The sequence below is a fragment of the Barbus barbus genome, assembly GCF_936440315.1.
Source record: "Barbus barbus genome assembly, chromosome: 30".
NCBI lineage: Eukaryota > Metazoa > Chordata > Actinopteri > Cypriniformes > Cyprinidae > Barbus > Barbus barbus.
The window spans coordinates 19,129,837-19,150,363 of NC_136758.1; the positions used below are offsets into that span (position 1 = coordinate 19,129,837).

At 37.7% G+C, this 20,527-nt stretch overlaps 1 protein-coding gene and 1 pseudogene across 3 annotated transcripts; both read right to left on the bottom strand.

The window, feature by feature from the left end:
* Nucleotides 1-9,409: 9,409 nt before the first annotated feature.
* On the bottom strand, nt 9,410-17,681 carry LOC306850437 (nephrocystin-1-like; annotated as a pseudogene). The gene is made up of 19 exons: nt 17,616-17,681; nt 17,527-17,531; nt 16,217-16,278; nt 15,963-16,064; nt 15,554-15,799; nt 15,357-15,458; nt 14,646-14,725; nt 14,429-14,494; nt 13,997-14,070; nt 13,710-13,804; nt 12,969-13,097; nt 12,286-12,360; nt 11,851-11,961; nt 11,241-11,323; nt 10,980-11,149; nt 10,505-10,617; nt 10,252-10,325; nt 9,763-9,806; nt 9,410-9,658 (listed from the first exon to the last, which is right to left on the bottom strand). The product of its transcript is annotated as a nephrocystin-1-like (transcript).
* Nucleotides 17,682-18,607: 926 nt separating this feature from the next.
* Nucleotides 18,608-19,224, bottom strand: lnc.lemp (lncRNA encoded micropeptide). Of its 2 annotated transcripts, none has more exons than XM_079385938.1 (2): nt 18,998-19,224; nt 18,608-18,849 (listed from the first exon to the last, which is right to left on the bottom strand). In XM_079385938.1, the coding sequence occupies exon 1, from the start codon at nt 19,200-19,202 to the stop codon at nt 19,032-19,034; it is 171 nt and encodes a 56-aa protein (XP_079242064.1). In that variant the 5' UTR covers nt 19,203-19,224; the 3' UTR covers nt 18,608-18,849; nt 18,998-19,031. The 2 variants fall into 2 exon arrangements, with proteins under 2 accessions (XP_079242064.1, XP_079242065.1); XM_079385939.1 differs by having other exon boundaries at nt 18,697-18,896; nt 18,998-19,208.
* Nucleotides 19,225-20,527: the final 1,303 nt, after the last annotated feature.

Genomic DNA, 20,527 nt, shown 5'->3' on the forward strand with positions numbered 1-20,527 from the left:
GAAGAGCAACGGGCCGCTCCACTTCCACTGAGCGGGATGTGAGGTTGAGGAACGCGGGCTTCGTTTATGGGTGCAGCGTGGCAACAGGACAGGCTGAGTAATAAAGTTTGGGTCAAAACCAGTTGGGCTAACAGTGTGGCAACATTGTAGTTGTAGAAAGAGTCGATAAGGAGAAGGAGTGTCCCCTCTCTCTTAAAGGGCATAGTTTTGAATAATGTCGACATCATAACTTTACATAAACATGTATAACCAGTGTTGGGAGTAACGCGTTACAAAAGTAGTGCATTACAGTAACGCATTACTTTTTGATGTAATGCAGTAGTGTAAGGCATTACTAATCAATTTTCAGTAATAATTTACTTGGTACATGTTTTTATTTTTTTTATTTAATTTAAAGTCGGCCCCCGACTTTTTTATGTCCCTAGGCCCACGCTTTGGGCCAATATTCACGTCTTAGTTCAGACGCGGGCCGGTCCTCGGGCCTGTTTTAGGCTTCTCCTTATCTTTATATTTTAGACATCCATCAATAACTGATGAAAAAAAAATTGCTGCCCAGGAGCAGGTTATCTTCAGAGAGCAAGTTACTATGGTTACTTACATACCCTAAAAGTAACCTCCGATTTTGGAACCGAAAGCCGAGTTTATCCGCTCGCTTATCCTCAAACTTACCCGGGTATGTCACATAACCTGCTTTCTGGAATACACCCTTGATGCAGCACACATTTATCTAGGTTTAACATTTAAACATTGTTATATGCTTGAACTGTTTTAGTATATCTATAGATTTTATTTTAGGCAAGTCGTGATGATTTGAGAAGGCTAAATTGATCAAACATAAGCTATGATCCGCCTGTCCCTGGCCGCTTGGTCGTTACTTTAAGAAAGAAAAAACTTATTTAATGAACAAAAAATGCTCCAAACGTTTTTTCTAAATGAACTTAATAAAAAGACGGAACGAAATATAAACACTTTGCTATTAGGGCAGGGCTCTAGTACATTTTGTCATTTTAGAATGTTAAGGTCTACTCTGTAGATGTTTTGGTGAAAGTAACTCAAAAGTAATACAGGAGTCATGTAACGCATTACAATTCTGAGACAGTAATATTGTAAGGAATTACTTTTAAATAACAGTAACAAGTAATCTGTAATGTATTACAGTTTGGAAGTAACTTGCACAACACTGTGTATAGCATATGGGCGAGGTCCAATAATCAGTAGTAGCCTACTTGTAAGAATATGACTCTTGTGAAATATAGCTGCATCTTTTGACTATCTCAGTTTCTGACATACATGTTGATGCAATCAAATAATAGACTGAGATTATTAGTAATACAGTCCTGGTCAGAATTATTGGCACCCTTGGTAAATATGACCAAAGAAGGCTGTGAAAATGATTCTGCATTGTTAATCCTTTTGATCTTTTATTTTAAAAAAATCACAAAAATCTAACCTTTCATTGGATAATATGAATTTAACCTTTTGAGCGGTACAGTCCCACATATAGGATTTAGCAGAGCCGTTGAGAAACAGAGTTGCGACACTCCCATAGGCTTCCATAGGAACTTAGGAATGCGGAACTAAAGTGTGTCATGGAGCAGCTAATAGTTCCAAACAACCGATAGTTTCAGCATTGAAACCCATTCATTTCAGTGCTTCTCAAGCACAGTCACCAGAAATTTGAGGAAATTACAGCATTTTTTGCCATTTTAATGCATTAGTTTACCTCTCGGAAATCTGACCAGTAGTTGTATTTTATGAAACGCATTATAGTTAATGTTTATTTTTAGATAATAGACAGTATATGCTATATTTGCAGTTAGATAACGTGGATTTATTATATAATAAAATATTTTGATGAATAGTTGGTTGCCTTTTTATTTTGAAGTATTTGCAAAACTTAAATTTAAATTGTTTTCATTCACATTGTCATTTAGCAGACGCTTTTATCCAAAGTGACTTACAATGTAGAAGCAAACAGTCCAACGAAAGAGCAACAAAATACAAGTACTGTGACAAGTCTCAATTAGTCTAGCACAGTTCACATAGCAATGATTTTTTTATAAATAAATAAATAGAATAGAATAGGTAAGTGCTAGTATTAATTTCTTCAGATGGTGGCAAAAAAGATGTCTTTAGAATTTTTTTTTTTTTGAAAATGGCTAAAACCATTTCTAGCATTTTTCTAGCATTCATTGATACTCACTTGTGTATGCATATTGTATCTTATGTTTTAACATAATATTGTATTAAAATGTGACTAATAGATGAAGAAATTTATATTAATACAGTAACACATTTTACATACTAATTAGATTTCTTATACTCTTTAAATAATCATAATTTATTTCATCATTGGTCTGCACATCCACAGGAATAAGTGTAACACAAAAACACACAAGTCATGCCTCAAGTCTCCAATCTTTATTAAGCAGTTTACACTATTTATACTTTGTATACAAAGAAATGTAACTGCCTTATCCTGTGTGTTTCATTGTACTATGTTTTTACTCCTCCATAGTTAAACAAGAAAAAACCATTAATATTATTTCCATTAAACTCCACAGACAAAATGCTACCATCAGTGTATTAAACGAATTAATCAATGGACGTTTTGTGTTAATATTTGCCAGAAAATGCTGCAAGTATACCCGCTGTTGTTGTCTGACCCGATTAATCCCATTCAAACCTATTGACAGCGCGGAGTTGTTTGGAACTATTGAGAGCTCCATGAACCATGTGACCGCGCGGCGGCGAGATCAAAGCGTGTCGCAACTCTGTTTCTCAACGGCTCTGGGATTTAGAACGTTCGGTGACGTCGCATAGCTGCCAAATTCAAACTGTGGTTCCCCTTCAATTAGGTCACTCTACATTGCTATGGGAAATACCTTTTTCTCGAATACTACTGAAGCCTTATTGAATCACGTCAGTGAAACTGGCCAATGGCATTCAAGCGCGCGAAATATGAGCGGGAATCCCACTCTATAAAAGGCAGTGCTTGTACGTCATCCATTCAGAATCTTTTTCTTCAGCCAACCTTCTACTAAAAGCAGAAAACCTATCAACAAGACTACTCGCTGCTGCGGACACACCTTTCCTTCCCCTGCTGTGTTCCGGTGAGCTTCAGAAGCAAGATGACTCGTGATTGCCTCTCTTGTGCGGAGCCAATCGAACTCTCTGATGGCCACGAATCATGCGTCTTCTGCCTGGGTAGTGCCCACGCAGAGGTGGCGCTTGGGGGGTCGGACTGCCCCCACTGCGGAGATATGAGTCTCCGGACTCTCCGGCTCCGTGTGGCCATCGCCCAAAGGCGATGAACTCGCCCAACTAGCTCTGCCGCACTCTTCCTCTGCAGCCTCTTTCGAGCCAAGGAGGAAAGTCCCGCGAGTTTCTGATGCGGATCTGTCAGGATCAGGTGACGAGCCCGCGCCGGCTCAGTGCCCACGCGATCCTTCCCCCCCCGCTGCAGGTCCCTTTCCAGTGCGCTTCATGACCGTTAATCTCCGCCCCTCCCCCGACGCTCAAGATGTGGTGTCTTTCGGTGCCATGGAGGGCACTGAAGAGGAGGATGATGCCATTTCGGTGGCAGCGTCTGCGAGAGAGGAGTGGTCCAACACTGCGCCCCATGGCAGCGACGCGGGGACCTCCATCACAGTGATGTCGAGCTCCTAAGCGTCCTGTCCAAGGCAGTGGATCAGCTCGGGTTGGAGTGGGTGCCTCCTGCCGAGCCAGCCAGAAGCCGTCTGGACGAGTGGTACCTCCAGTCGGATCGCGGCCGCAAAGACACCCCACGGAGACCCGGCCCCTTTTTCCCCAAGGTGCACGACGAAATAAAAAAGTCACCAGTCGGGTGCATAATCCGGGATCCTCCCTTCTGTCTTCTGTGGATGGAGCTGACCAAGTGGGGTATGTCAAACTTCCCCCCCGTGGAAGAAGCCGTGGTTGACCATCTCTGTCCGTCAGCCGCGGTGAACTGGAAAGTGAGAAACAACGCGTCTCTCCCCACTAAACCTTGCCGCGCCATTGCAAACCTCGCCGGCAAGGCTTTCTCCGCGGCGGGCCAGGCAGCTTCAGCACTGCACGTGATGGCGATACTCCAGGTATATCAGGCCAAGCTGCTCAAGTCTCTGGATGAGCACGGACCGGACCCCGAAGTGTTTAAAGAGCTCCGACGCGCCACGGATCTGGCCCTCAGAGCGACGAAGGTGACAGCTCGAGCGATCGGCCGCAATATGGGGAATCTTGTGGTGCTAGATCGTCACCTGTGGCTTACTCTGACCGAGTTGAAGGAAAAAACGGCCCTTCTAGACTCTCCCGTGAACCCCTCAGGTCTCTTCGGAGCGGCGGTGGAGACGTTCACGGAGCGCTTCGTTGAAGCACAGAAGCAGTCGAAGGCCATTAGCCACTTCCTGCCAAAGCGTGCTGGCGCGAAACCTCCTGTGTGTTCCCGCTCCTCCTCAGCGCAGCGTGCGGGAAGACCGCACGCCCCTTCTGCTGCTCTTCGACGTGAACATGAGCCGGCGGTGAGGTCAAGACAACCGTGGCTCGAAGGGCCAGAGACCCCGCCCTGGCAGAATATGCATATTTGTAATTGTTTTGGCTTACAGCTCTAAGGGCATGGAATGTCCGATAGGGGTTTGGGCCCACTCAACCCGCGGACTCGCGTCATCCTGGGCCTGGGCAAATAGCATGTCTATTCAGGACATTTGTATGGCGGCAGGCTGGCACTTTCGCGAGGTTTTATAACCTAGATGTGTTGTCGTTTGCCTCGCATGTGCTGTCAGTGCAAGCAGCGCACGTGCCTACTCAGCCTCAGCTATGATCTGTGTATCAGTGGTTTCGACTAGGTCATATACACATTGATTGACGCACCACCAATTCAATGTGGATCCTAACAGTTTATCACAATGTTTTGATATAGTTCACCACGTCTTTTAGGACTTGATCACCATCATACTCTGCTTATTGAGCACCGCTACGGCTGTGCATCATAACACATGATTTCATTGAAATTAAACAAATTCAACTAATCTATATGTGAAAGCGCCGAAGCCGGAGTTAAGTCCGCCCCTAGTGTGACGCGGCATCGTGTAGTTGCCGCGCCCCTCCCTGACTTCTACATGGTTTCGACTAGGTCCTGTAGACCTGAGCTGTGTTTGCTAAGAGCACCAATATCAGAAAATTCTGATATCAGAATCAGAAAAAGGTCGGATTAGTTATCAGAAAATTAAACATTTCCTCAATGCATTCCAAATTTAAAATCTCTAAAAACTGAATGTTTCATCAAAAGAATTACAATCTTAAAAGTGTTCACTCAGCAATGCATTTATACAATGTCCTTTTCTGGTGAAAAAAAAAAACTGAAAAAAGCTATTAAAATTAACACATAATTACACTAGACATATCTTTAGCTTATGAAGGGCTGAAGGGCAGCTAATAATGTCAAAAAGACTACAGCAAGCAATAAAACTGAAATATATATTTTAGATTAACTCTAAACCGTATAGAGACAACGTTGTAATATTAGCAGTTGAAATGGAAATGGATGGATGGTTGGCTTCTGTTGTATTTACATTTATGCATCCACGATCCACACAGAGTTTTCTATATTATTATTATTATTATTTAACTGCATTAGGCTATACTATAAGTACATTTCGCTTAACTTGTTCAAAATAAATAAATAAAATCTGTATATGTTTACAAACTGAAAGCATAGTGTAAGTATGTAAGCATAATGTAAGTGTGAGAGCTGTCCAGCTGCTGCAGGACGTAATGCAAAGAGAGGGAAAGGGGGGAAAGGGAAGTGGTGTGTGGCCAAGTATGGTGACCCATACTCGGAATTTGTGCTCTACATTTAACCCATCCAAGTGTACACACAGTAGTGAACACACACCCGGAGCAGTGGGCAGCCAATGCTGCGGCGCCCGGGGAGCAGTTGGGGGTTTATGATACTGTTGCTCAGAGGGAAGACACACATGCCTTCAGGTGCTTGTGTTCCAGATAGAAATATTTACTATGTGGAAACAATTCATGTGAATGTTTAACCATCAGATCCAAGGCGCTCAGTTGACACCAGAGCCAGTTAAACATCCAGCAACAGGCTTGTGTGTGTGTGTGTGTGTGTGTGTGTGTGTGTGTGTGTGGTAAATATAATGTGTTTCACTGATAAAATGTAAGGTTTCACTGACTTTTACAATCCCATCTAATCTAACCCACATCAGTTGACTAGGGAGAGAGATGTCTGCACACACACACATACACACACACACACACACACACACACACACACACACACACTCTCTCTTTCTCTCTCTCTCTCTCTCTCTCTTTCCCCAGGGTGAGAGGCTGTGTGTTGGACAGATCGACTCTTACAGAAACTTACCTTTGTCTGAGTGGCTGGTGGATCTGGTGACTGATGAAGACACACATACACACACCTGGTTGCTCATGGGAACATTCGTAGTGTTGCACAGCTCCAAACAATGCCTGTTTTTTTCTCTTCTGATCCAGTTACCTAAGGTAACAATGACATTTCATTTTTATAAACAATATGTTTTTCTTTTGCTTAGTAGACACGGTCCACCATCACTGCTATGTAAACAACAGGCCAGTCAATCGATTAAAACATTGAATCTAATTAATTACAATATGCCGGCCAAGATATTTGTATCAAATTGTTATATGAAGTCACTATCACACGAAATTAGGTTACAATTAGCAAACAAACTCCAATAACTATTATTATCATTTTCTCTGATGCAGAAATTGACTTCCATTTTAAAAAGTAAAAAAGCGTTTTACATGTTAATTATGCCAAATAACAATGAACAGTCCTAGAAAACAGTACAGACGCCTCATATTTAAATAAAAAAATAAAAATAAATTGAAGCTAAAAGCACCAAGGTGAATGATTCAGTCCCAAGGAGGGATGACCTATTAACACAGTGACCGTGAGCAAATTTGACTGCTTCATGGAGATTGAGCATGCAAATGCACCCTAATGTATTTTGCTAAGGGTTGAGGAATTCTGCATGCATCCTATACAAAGTTTCAGGGATTTTAGGTATAATAGACGGAATGTGATTTCATCTGAAAGCACATTTGCAACATTTTCTGCTTAATTCAAAGCAAATTTGATTTTAGTGACTATCAACACATAGGAACACACACATACAGGTGCAGACTGTATTATACTTGAGGTGTGACTTTACACAATTTCTCTTTAAATTAATCTGGATTTAAATGAAATTGTTAACTCATAATTATCTCAAACATATATCGTCTCTGTCCAGACTGTGTGTGTGTGTGTGTTGACTTTGGGCTCCAATGCTTTTCTGTCATCACAGCAGCAGGTCACCCGGGCGTGTCACCTTACTAACTCGGGTTTCCTGTGTGGTGGTGAAATATCAACGGTCTGGAATCCCACCCTTTCAGACAGACCCGAGACACACATGTAAATACTCACATTTTCCCAAAAAAATGTATTGAAGTAGTTTACTCATCATATGACAACTCATTAAAAGCTTTGTTTTTGCTGTCTTAAAAATTGAGCATGGAAGACTAAATTATTTTACAGGTAACTCAATTACGACTGAATGAGCACTGAGCTGCCAGGGATGAAACGCTATGCTTACGGATAGGGTGGAATTCAGCAGGTTAATATTAAAAGATGGAATGTTGTCAGACCAGTTCTCTATTATTTCTCTGTGTAGACACTGGGAGTGTGGAGACAGAACCAGCAGGGAAAAATACTTTACTGGTCACAAACCTTTTTTCAGCACACACAAAAAGACTGTTTTAGCATAATGAATTATACAGTGTAGCCTAATATTACATAAAGTTTTTTTTATTCATAAAGTTTTCAATTTAAGATTATGTATGGAATATAACAAAATATAACTGATGAATGCTTGTTTTGTCCTGGTGTGTAATGTCAGAAGCATTCTTTGAAGAGATAGATCACCCAAAATAACACTTTAACTAAACATTTTTTTTCATAATTTACTCACAAAAAGAATACATTTTGAAGAATGTTTAAACTATTTTTGTTTTAGCTGTTCCATAGAAAAAGAACATTATGCTAGAATGACATGAGGGTGAGTATGATGACAGCTCTTTCTTTTTTGGGTGAACTATTCCTTTAAGGCACAAATAGTGGTGACAGACATTAGCATGTTGCTAAGCTAACCACACAAAAACATGTCCCACATAAATACTGAGTAAAATACTCAATTGTTTGTTAAACTTAACTATTTTTTATCAATACTTTGAAGTACTGAATGAATATAACACATTTCTCTTGCCTCATCTGCCATCTTGAATGAATTTTTCCACAGCTTGTTGCAGTGCTTTCTGAGATTTCTTTCTTCACGATATGTATGTGCAATGTAGTTAGCTACTTTGGTTAGTGGCTTGACTGTAGTTTAGCAACTGATTGCAAATAGTTTGTAAACCATATTGATTAACCACTATTACATATAGGGGGAACGTATCCTCTCAGTGTATGCTGTTTTGTGGTTGCAGCACTACTTATGATTCACAATACAGTGATTACAGCACAGAAACATGTTTTGGGTGAGCAGCTAACTTATATACAGTATAAGAAGATTAACCATTCAGTTGGCATGTTATCACACCTCTTTTACATCAGCGATACTACGATAGATTTGTCTTCAGAATAATTCATGCTGATTCATGTCTGCATCTTTATAAGAATCTGACACCACACCTCAGGATGGCTGGGCCAGACGGTGTGTCAGAAACGGAAATAATGGGAACAGGTTTCTAACTGTACGACTTGTTTTAAAGGAGTGGAATATGTTTAAATAAGAGGCTTGTGTTAAAGACAGAGAGGTGTAGACCATGTAGTTATGAGTTTGTGTGAGAAAATAAATGAGAGAAAGAAAGAGGGAGGAGTTGTATTTAGGAGGTGTGGTACTTAAAAATAGACCATTATTTAAGGTACGGGCGGTCATGGGATGCTTTACAAACACATGGAAGAAGAAAACACAATCACAATGCACAGTATGGCACGATTTCCTCATCAGCATAACTGTGAATAAGCTTTCTGCACAGGGTATGAGAGATTAAACTGTTTTATTTATACGTTTACATTTACATTTATTCATTTAGCTGACGCTTTTATCCAAAGCGACTTACAATTGCTATATATGTCAGAGGTCGCACGCCTCTGGAGCAACTAGGGGGTTAAGTGTCTTGCTCAGGGACACATTGGTGTCTCACAGTGGATTCGAACCCGGGTCTCTCACACCAAAGGCATGTGTCTTATCCACTGCGCCACCACCACCCCCCGTTTAGTTTCTAAACATACATTTTTAAAAGACTACAAGATACAATCAAACATTTTTGGACCCTTTTGGAGGACCATGTGATACGTCAGTCGCTAGACTCAGTACTGGGCACTGCTGATGAGGTCATAGGTAACCTGTGTGATGTCAAAGGCTTGATGTGAACATTGAGAGGAAAGCAGAGTTTCCACTGAGGTTTTATGGGAAGGGCTGTAGATAATACGAGCACGTTGCGATTCCACTTCCTCATCTGCCCAGCAAGGAGCAGGCATCTCTGCAGAGTACAACAATGGAAACACGCTGCCCATATAAACGCTCACAAACATCTGCTTCAACACATTAATATCCCTCTGAAATACACAGAAACACACACTGCATGTAAACAGCATAAATAAATAGATTAAAGCAATACTGTGCTTTAATGAAAGTCATGTGACGCACACACACACTGTACCTTATCAGATCTTCTCAGGTTACTTTCTGATTGTTCCAAGATTTCTGTAAAACAGAAAAGGTTTAAGTTTAGTACTTTTGATAACATCTACCCCATTTATAACATTATACCCCCATGTATATGATGGTATATTTTTTGTCCCCAGAAGTTAATTTAAATAGACAAAAATTAAAACCCACTTTGGCTATGTTCTTAACTGGTAAATCAATTTAAATATTTTTAACAGTAATTTATTTTATAGTTAAATTAAATAATTAATAATTAATTTTACATTTTTATAATTTAAAAAATAATCTTATATTTAATAATAATAATTTTATGATATTATTATCTTTAATAAATTCTACAAATGCAAAAAACTTTTCTTTTAAAGGTAGGGTTCAGGTACAGGGTAGTAACTATACTTATTTTTATATATAGAACCAAAATTAGTATTAACTAAATGAGAATGTGGCAAGTAAAAATGTGCATTTATTTGACCGGTCTCACCCTAAATGCATCCATCAGGTCTGGCTGATCTAGAACATCAGGGAAAGATGCTAGAACCGAGCTGCCGATCAGATCTAGGTAGAACACAGAGCTAAGCTATTTACATTCACTTTTATGTTTTAAATTTACATTTGCTATATACAAAGAAATTATATATAGTGTTGTGATGTGACAGACACTTCTGATACACATTAGATACACATCAAGCACTAAGACAAATCTAAGAAGAGCTAATGAAATGTGTGTGTGTTACCTGCATTATACATGGTGACTCTGTCCAATAAAAGAGCATCAGCTATTATTTGCCTGTATGTTGCCAAGAGATGTATTGTGGACAGACTTCCTACTATAGTGTCAGGCAGCAGACTTTAAGGAAAAAAACATTAAGGAAAAAAATATTTAGTAACAAGAACATATTAGCTTTTTCATGAATATTTATCAAAAAACACAAAGGAACCCTATAGTTGACAACGGACATCTACGCAACCGTTCAAAAGTTTGGGATCTTTTTAAAGAAATTATTTACGTTGAGCAAGGAAGCATTAAATTGATCAAAAATGAGAGGCATTTATAATGTTACAAATGATTTTTATTTCAAATAAATGCTCTTCCTTTGAATCTTCTATTCATCAAAGAAAATTGTATCAAAAGATTTAGCAGCGTAACATAAGTGTTTCACACTTTTAAACATTAATGTTCTGTATACTCTAGTGTGCAGGCATTCTTACTTCAGAAGCTCTCTGCTGCGTGTGTTTACTGATTTGAGCTTAACAACAAGTTTAGGGATCTTCCTGGACAGCAACATCTGCTGAAACACACCGGTAGGATATCCTGAGATAGAGAACAGAAGAGATCTTTCTCAAATGGAGTGCCACCATGGACAGTGATCTCTTGTGTTCTGCACATGCATGCATATAGTTTTTAAGTATGTAAAGAAAAATATAACTGCTATGCAGCTATCCTATTCTAATAAGTGAATTAGTGTGTACCGTAGAGCAATGGGGACTCCACTTTCATCAAACAGTTTAAGGAACGCCCAGCCACAGCTGAGGTCTCCTCTCTCCCCTGTGGACTGAAAGACAGCACAAACATTTTTACCAAAGAACCCCGTTTCTCCTGTGCAAGAAGATTTTTGGTGGACACAGAAGGAAACCTTGTAGGTAGTTACACCACTTTATTCCATTAGTAAAGGGATAGTTCACCCAAAAAAGAAAATGTTGTCATCAGTTTCTGTTCCAAAAACTGAGAAATACAATGGAACTCCACTGAACTCCCAATGTTACTCAAAATAACATCGTGTTCCACAGAACATTGTGTTACATTTTGTGTTCCACAGAAGAATGTTATTCTTACAGGTCTGGAATGACTCCAGAATGAGTAAATGACATAATTTTCTCTTTTGAGTGAACTATTAAATTTCTTTAATAGAGATCATTGTGTGTGTGTGTATGGAAATATGTGAGAGGGTAATAGATAAGTGATCTTTTATCTTTCTGAGGTTAGGTGAAGGTTGTATGTCCTCTATGATCAGAGTTGGGTGGAACTGCCATATGATTGTTTAAACGATAATAATTTTTTTTGCAAGAAATAATTGCTCACATTTCTTATGTAGGTTACACCCAGTTCAAACAGAATTCCAAGATCAGGAGATTCAGAGCCACAACGCAGGAAACAGTCTCCATCCAGAAGACAGGGCAGCATCCCAGTCATCTGAAATACACACACAGGGAAAAATATGGATAAACGGTTAGGTTACATAAACGTATATACAGTGAGGTGAAACACTGGTGAAAATTCTGTATTTTTCATTTCATACTTTTATTCAAAATTATACTATCGGCATCACAATTTGTGATATGTGTACAGTGCAATATCTTAAATATTTTTATATTCATTTTAAATTACAAAATTTCTTTGTTTCAAAATGTCTTAAAACTTTCTTTATTTATAGGTTTAAATTGAATTTCAAATTCAATTTGGCCTCAAGACTTTTGTTCATGCGCTTGCACGTGTTTTAGTGTAGCTTAGTCTTATCCGTGGAGAAAAGCTCCAGGTCCTTGGGCTCTTGGAGCTGTAAGTGGCTCTGACTGTGTGAATGTTACTCAAAACCTGACAAGGAAATTTTTTAAGTAAACTTAAAAGGTGGAACAAGGAGTGAGAGAGAAACAATGGCACCATGTACACTGCATTTGTGTCACATGACACCTGTTTGCAATAGAGATTGAGAAGACAAATGGGTTTTGAATGTGGCTTAGAATTGTTCTGCTATTTACAATGACTTAAGCGACTCGTTCAGAAACATCAAAGAAAAGAGGAACTGTGCACAAAGAACGCTGGACATAACACCATAATACTATTATCTATAAACATGCACTGAAAGACTTCCTGGTTCTCTTCTAAATATAAAAATCAGTTGTGAAAGACAAATATCGTACAGATACCAAGTAATGATCTATCTGTTAACACTCAAGACTCAAATAGGCTGTAGTATTTTACACTCATGCTTTTGGATTGCAACTGGCTTTGTTATTTGTTTTAGGTTTCAAATGTTTCCACCCTGATTACTGTTCCATATGAGCAACACTTGATTTCACAATCGAATCAGGAATCATTACTCAAGCTTTTCAAAAAAAAATTTGTATGCAAATCTCTCTCTTTTAAGTTAATAAAGGGGCAGTCATTCTGGTTGTAGGTGCAGCAGTGTGTGTGTGTGTTACCTGGGTTCCATTAAAAGCACAGAGCCGAACGTGCCTACTGAGCACCTGTAACCCGACCCCGGTGGGTGGGATCATTCGACAGCTCCACAGGGTCAGAGTTAAACTCACTCTAGATGGCCAGCCGTGAACCTGGGCAAATACACACATACACATTCTTTCTTTCTCTATATACTACAGGTCAAATGTTTCGAATAATTGCTATTTTTTAAAATGTTCTTGAAAGCAGCCTCTTATGCTCACCAAGGCTGGATTTTAAAAAAAATATTATTACAATTTTTAAAATTTAAAATAACCATTTTCTATTTCAACAAATTTTAAAGTGTAAATTATTTCTGTGTTGGAAAATGTTTTCAGCAGCCATTACTGTAGTCTTCAGTGTCACATGATCCTTCAGAAATCATTCTAATATGCTGAACTGCTGCTCTATTACTTTTGGTGCTTAATTATTAATTATGGTTCTTCTTATTATAAATGTTAAAAACAATTTGTGCGTCTTAACATTTTAATGGAAAATGTGTTATATATTTTTTCAGGGTTCTTTAAGAAATAGAAATTTCAAAAGAACAGAAATGATTTGAAATATATTATTTAACATGATATGTATTTACTGTTCCTATTTATCAAACAAATGCAGCATTTCTTTTTTACATTTTTAAAAATATATTTCTATACATTATATTTGTGAATATTGTTATTAAAATCTTAGTAAATATAACGAGTGTGTGCTTTGCAGTTTGGTACCTTGCCTGTGTCTGGGTCCATATGGAGATTTTTAAAGGAGAGTTGTGACTGGCTAAGCTTGGGCTGGATGAAGTGACTTGCTCTATAAGATCTCCCTGCTTGGCACAAACACACACAAAATTTATACATATGATACCACTGTAATATCGTTATAAAATCTGAATTTTTACCAGATGTTATAATGTAAAACAAATAAAATAAACTGCATTTTAGGTAACTGAGCTCTTTAAAGACTGAAAATGGCATTTCATCTATAAGTTTTGAGAAATAAAGAGACAGGAAGTGACCTTCCTCTAGGAGTCTTGAGAGAGTGGAGGGTCTGAAGCCTGGTGGGATGGCACCCATTGCTGAAAACACATCAGTGAAACAACACACAAGCACATTTCAGTATGTGAGGGTGCTAGTTCGAAAGTTATGGTAATGTTTGTTATAATTAGTGTTATTAAAGGGATAGTTCACCCCAAAAATAAAAATTCTGTCATCATTTGCTCACCCTCAAGTTGTTTCAAACCAGTATGAGTTCATTCTTCTTTTGAAAAATGTTGGTAACGATGGATATGGACAACTATTTGCTTACCAACATTTTTCCCCAAAAAAAAAAAAGAAGAAAAAAAAAAAAAGAAATTTATAAAGGTTTGGAACAACATGAGGGTGATTAGATGATGACAAAATTTTCATTTTAGGGTGAACTATCTACAAAGAAGGGTGTAATTATCTACATAGAGTATACCTCAGTAACAGCCTTCCGCACTGTGTTCCAATTGGATGTTTAGCTAGTTGGACAAGAGACAGTATTTGATCATTTTCTTTAGTAAATGCTGCATATTAACTTAATCTTCTGTTTATTCCTTGTAGCTTCAGAAATTGTGAGCAATATTATACACGGCAAAATATGAAAACAATTCTGCCATCTAGTGGAGAGAGAGGAAATATCACCTGGACTTTATGTCAAGATCCTCCTCTTCCTCTTCACTCTCCCCCTCATCCTCTTTCTCACTATCCTGCAGAGAAGATGTCTGAAAATGCACAGTTAAGGTACATTTACAGATGCAATTCATCCAAGTTAATGATCTACACACATATTCCTAACTGATTGCAAATTAGTGCTTAGTCTTTTTTTATTTTGTTCATTCAAGAGATTAATTTGTATATTTATAAAAGTGCATAGCCTACACCAGTCCCTAAATGCTCTGGAATATGATTTAGACAATGTAAATACAATGTAATACTGTAAGACATTACTAAATCAGTAAACTGCAAGAAACCAGTGTTTAAATGAGATTTGGATCTGGTGTCCCTAAATACATTAAATGCATAATTTGAAAATGTCCATCAAAACAATAATACTGTAAAACATTACTAAATCAGTAAACTGCAGGAAACCAGTGTTTAAATGAGATTTGGAATGTAGTTTTATCCTACAATCTCAAAATTAACTCTAAAGAAATGGTCAACTTGCTCATATAAAAAGCAAAAGTGAATTAAAAGACAAAAATCTAGGGTTTTGATTCAGCTTTGTTTAAACCATTTATGGCTTTCCCCAATAATAAAAACACTGTTTAATGTCTGTATATGACTTACATGTTATCAAATACTTACATTGTGCATGTAAACGCACTCACTGAGTGCCTGTGATATTATACGCACCTTCAGGAAGGTTTTGGGCACCAGGCCCTTCTGGCCTTTTGAATATTGAGCCAGCCACCATCCATCCTTATTCTTAGATAGAACTTGCAAAACCTCTCCTTTCTGAAACAACAACAAAAAAAGACAAATTACTTGGTGCAAGAAAATAACCTTAATTCAGGTATTCAACACCTAAAATAAAATGTTATGGCAGGAACCTGGATGCTGAGGTCCCCGTCTTCCTCTCCCGTAAACGCACTGAGAGCAATGTAGGAGACAGATCCCTGTCCTGTGGCAGTTGGACCGATTCCTCATCACCACTGTCAGCATTATCATCATCATCATCGTCATAATCATCCTGTACTTTTTCTTCAGCATCTTCATCCTCAGAGCTCTCATCTTCTTCATCACTATTTTCCTCCTCGCTCTCCTGATCTGTCTGGGACGAACTAGGTCCAGCCATCCTACGTGGCCAAGAAAAAATAATTCTATTAAATTTGATAAATATGATATATAAATTGGATAAAAGCTGATCTAAAAATCGGTTTGTTTGAATGCATGATAAAGTCTCTGGGATCTGTGCTGGTCAGGTGAGTAAGATTTGTTCGAATGAATGAGGTTACATACTCATCATGAAGAGCTAGAAACTGTAGACGCTCACGTAAAGTCAACAAACGCTTCTCCCCTTCCCTCCTGGTCATAATTCCCCACTGGAGCAGGCTCATCTGCCTGCACACATGGAATTCAGCAAAATAATAGCAGGATCTAACATATAGGTTCAGTAAAAAAAAAAAAAAGAGAGAAAGAGAGAGACATTTACATTCACATTTTATACGTGCAAGAAAAAAATATTTCAGAAATATATATTTTTTTTACATTACTTTAGATAATTTCTTCAGAGTCTTGAATAATTTCCTCCACTGCGCGCTGTAACTCTTTGCACCTGAAATGCAACACCATTAACTTAAATAACACCATTACAAATCACCAAAATCACCGCAAAATGACCTAGTTGATGTACAGACATTCAAAACAGACTGCGGTCAGTTTGAAAAACACGGTCATTCTAGCCGCCACGTTATTATACTAGGCGTTCCGGTAATAGCTAAATAAATAAATAAATAATAGCTAATAAAACTAAAAGAATCCGGTAATAGCTAAATAAAACTAAAAGAAAAGCGATCTCTGGCATTCATTTATTAAACCAGTTTCTCTGTCAATAATGAATAAATAAATGAATGAATGAACGAATAAATAAATACATTTTAAATAATACAAATGTTTAAAAAACGGTCTGATAAAATGAAAATGACTTCAAATGTTCAATAATATTTATTTATTTATTTAGTCATTTAGCAGAAGCTTTTATCCAAAGCGACTTACAAATGAGGACATAAGAAGCAATCAAAACCAACAAAAGAGCGACAACGTGCAAGTGCTATTACAAGTCTCAGTTAGCCTAACGCAGTACAGATAAATATTATTATTATTAATTTTTATTTATTTATTTATTTTTTAATAAAAAGACACAGATAAAATAAAATTAGAATAGAGAGTGCTAGAGTTAGAGGGTCAAGTAAAGATGGAACAGATGAGTTTTTAGCCGTTTCTTGAAGATGGGTAAGGATTCGGCTACACGGATTGAATTGGTCAGGTCATTCCACCAGATGGGAACAGTTCATGAAAAAGTCCCTGAAAGTGTTTTTGTGTGTCTTTGGGATATGGTACAATAATGCGTCGTTCACTTGAAGAACGCAAGCTTCTAGAGGGCATATAAGTCTGAATTAATGAATTTAGGTAAAGGGGTGCAGAGCCAGTTGTGGTTCTGTAGGCAAACATTAATGCCTTGAATTTAATGCAAGCAGCTATTGGTAGCCAGTGCAAATTGATGATCAGAGGCGTGACGTGCGTTCTTTTCGGCTCATTAAAGATTAATCTTGCAGCGCATTTTGGATTAATTGTAGAGGTTTAATAGAATTGGCTGGAAGACCTGCCAAGAGAGCATTGCAACAGTCAAGTCTGGACAGAACAAGAGCCTGAACAAGGAGTTGTGTTGCATGTTCCGAGAGAAAAGGCCTGATCTTCTTAATATTTTCGTGTAAATTAAAAAGTAATGCGTTTCTTTACTAGTTACTTGAAAAAAGTAACATTATTACGTAACTCGCGTTACTTGAAATGCGTTACCCCCAACACTGCCTACAGGACAGATAACAGTGAGAAGAGGTTTAATATCAAAACCAGTGCGCACCAGCAAAAGAACAAACATTTCATTCAATCAACCTTTCTCTTGATGTCATCTGTTTCTCTTTAGACCGTCTGAAGAGGTCCTCTTCTTTTCGGAGGCATCTTCTATTCGTCTTCAACACAAAATTTGAGAAGGGTCTGGCTGCAGACGTGCACTCTCAGACACACGCATGCGCAGTTTCAAAATTTGATCATGCACGGTATTTTGAATGTGCGATTTGATGAAACGTCCCAGTCGTGCTTAGGTTTAATAAAACAGAAAGCATCGGTGGCGCCATGACAGACGCTACGAATTATGTTGCTAAGATACTTTTACGCGACGCTGTTATTACATCATCACTGCACGCGAGAGCCATTAGAGAGCGCATAGAAGAGCAGTCTCAGCTATGAAAATGTATCTGTGAATCTTTCGGACCATATGGTTTTATTTGGTCAATTGCATGTGCATAGAAGAAATTCGGCTAATCTAGAACATTTTTAATGTTTTTAACTAAACTTAAATTGAGTCCAATAAATACATATATAACATTTTTAAATATATGCTGCTATTTGCTATAGAGTTAAAGATAACGTAAGAGCAAGAATTTGAAATGCTGTCATTAATTTGTTTATGGTTGTCGTATATAACAGAGACATATCTTAATTCCTGTGATGCGGTTTTATGACAGAAAGCCATTTCATTTCTGTTTTGGGCTGTGACTGTAATCTGCTAAAACAGGTTTCTTGAAAAAGTGCTTCTGTTTCAGTAAACAAAAAAGGCATACAGTAAAAAAAAATAAAAAAGTTTAAATCAGGGACCCCAACATATTTGACGATAAATTGCAATACCAGGTTTCTTTTTAGATCCACATTTAAATACACAAATCTGTGGATTCCACTTCTAAAAAAATCTTACAAGCTTGTGGAAAAGACATGGAAACTTTCAAGTACATTATAAACATGCTAAGATATCTCAAAACCATATTCCCTGATTTGAGGTTCTGCCATTTAATGAATAAGACATACAGAATGTTAAGGAGTCAAAGGTTAATAAAATACTTCCTTTATTTCAAATGACAGACAAAGTAAAAGCACAGACATGGTAACATGATTTATGGCTTGAACAAACATCGAAGGAAAAAAATATTATAAATACAACATTCTGCGGAGTTTTTAAAGTCCTTGAGAAAGTTGTATTGCTTTGCTCCAGCCTGTAGATTGTGTCTTTGATCCAAGGTTGAAAGCCTGGTCCTGTTGAGCGCTGGAGAGGTGCTGTTATAGACTCCTCATTCTGTTTATAAATCAGGAATACTATATCAGGCTTTGATGACCGAGGCACTAGAAAGTGACCGAGCTATTAGACTGGTTATAGCGTCAAACTGAAGTCATTTAGGCTACTCTGAATACATTAGTGATATTATGAAAGACACATGTCTCACCAGGTCGGCTGCGTGATGTTTTGTGTGTCATGAGTCATGACAGGTCTAGCTTCTTTTGTGTTTCTGCGAGCTTGTCCTGTAACCTCTTTTTCCGCCAGTCCAAGAACCTTCTTCGCATTCTGTTTGCCTGCCAACCGGCGATAAAACCAGCCGCAAACGAAACAACTAAAGCGACCTGTAACGTCCTCTCCGACACATCGGCCATGTTCAACTCCGCTCGGCCCAGCACAGCTTGCCTGCAGGGGACCGCACGTGTGAAAAATAAGTCGCATCACGTGACTTGGGCGTAACCGGCTGCGCCGTCGTGACGTCAATTTGTAGGCCAGCTGATTAAAGACTACATCTACCACATTTATTTACTTGGTTGACAGCCGTAGACTTGTTTAGAAACTTGAGAAAATACAGCTGCTGCATATAAACTTGTTCACAGATTTTATCCAGCAAATCATTATTTACAAAAATTTAAAAAAGGAATAAATGTAAATTGTACTTTTTGTAATGAATATGAGGAAACTGCCTTGCACTTATTTTGGCACTGTACATACTCAGTTACACTATGGTGTAAGGTCCAAAAGTTTATTAGTGAGAATATTCAGTGTTTAAAACCTTTTTCTCTCTTATGGGAAAATGTAATTTTTGGCTTTACTGACTATCCTGACCAAGAGGAACAGTACTTTTACTTATTCTGTTAACCAAATTTCACATTCATATGTGTAAATTTACCAATAAAAAAACAATTTTATGGTTTTGTTAACTGAAATATGTATTTATATTTACAGTATCAGAGACTCTGTGAATAAGAAAGCTGTAAGAACTTTGAAAGTTTGTGAATTTTACAATTTATTTATTTGATTTTATATATACACGTGTATATATGTATTTCTTTTTTCTTTTTTTAAAGTTTAATACTTTCCTCCCCATGGCAACTGTTTTGTTTTTTTGTTATTTTGTTTCTTGATAATATGTTTTATAGTTCTTCGAATAAAAAAAATAAATAAAAAAAATACAGCTGCTGCAAAACTCGCATTTCAGGTACGACTGTGCGCCATTTATGTTGTAAAACAAAACCTTAAAGTCTATTCAATTAATGTTAAAAATAGACTTTATAAACCAAAATCCATTATTATGCACACACTGAAAATTCTGCAGGAAACCAAAATGCTAATTATCTTTAGGTTTTAGGACTACAATGAAATATTGAGTCATTTACGTCGATGTGTAAAAGTTGAATTTGTTCAGTTAGGAAGGGCACGTTTTATCATTTGTTCTGTCTGTGCCTTTACCTTGTCTGAGAAAAAGAGATAAGAGACATGGCTAGTAGGGTGAACTGCAAAAGTAGGACAGTTTTGTGATGGAGAACTGCTAAAAGTATAATGGCTTCATCCTTTGCGTACTTTGTAACGTGTAATGAATGTCACAACTCAAAAATACATTGAAACAATATTGAATGTAATTTATATGTTATAATGATGATAGACCTTTCTAAACAAGACATTGTTTAACAATTTCAGGTAAACTGAAACACCATTA

Coding starts and splice junctions, on each gene's coding strand:
- lnc.lemp (XM_079385938.1), bottom strand. CDS start 19,202: ATGGCCGATGTGTCGGAGAGGACGTTACAGGTCGCTTTAGTTGTTTCG.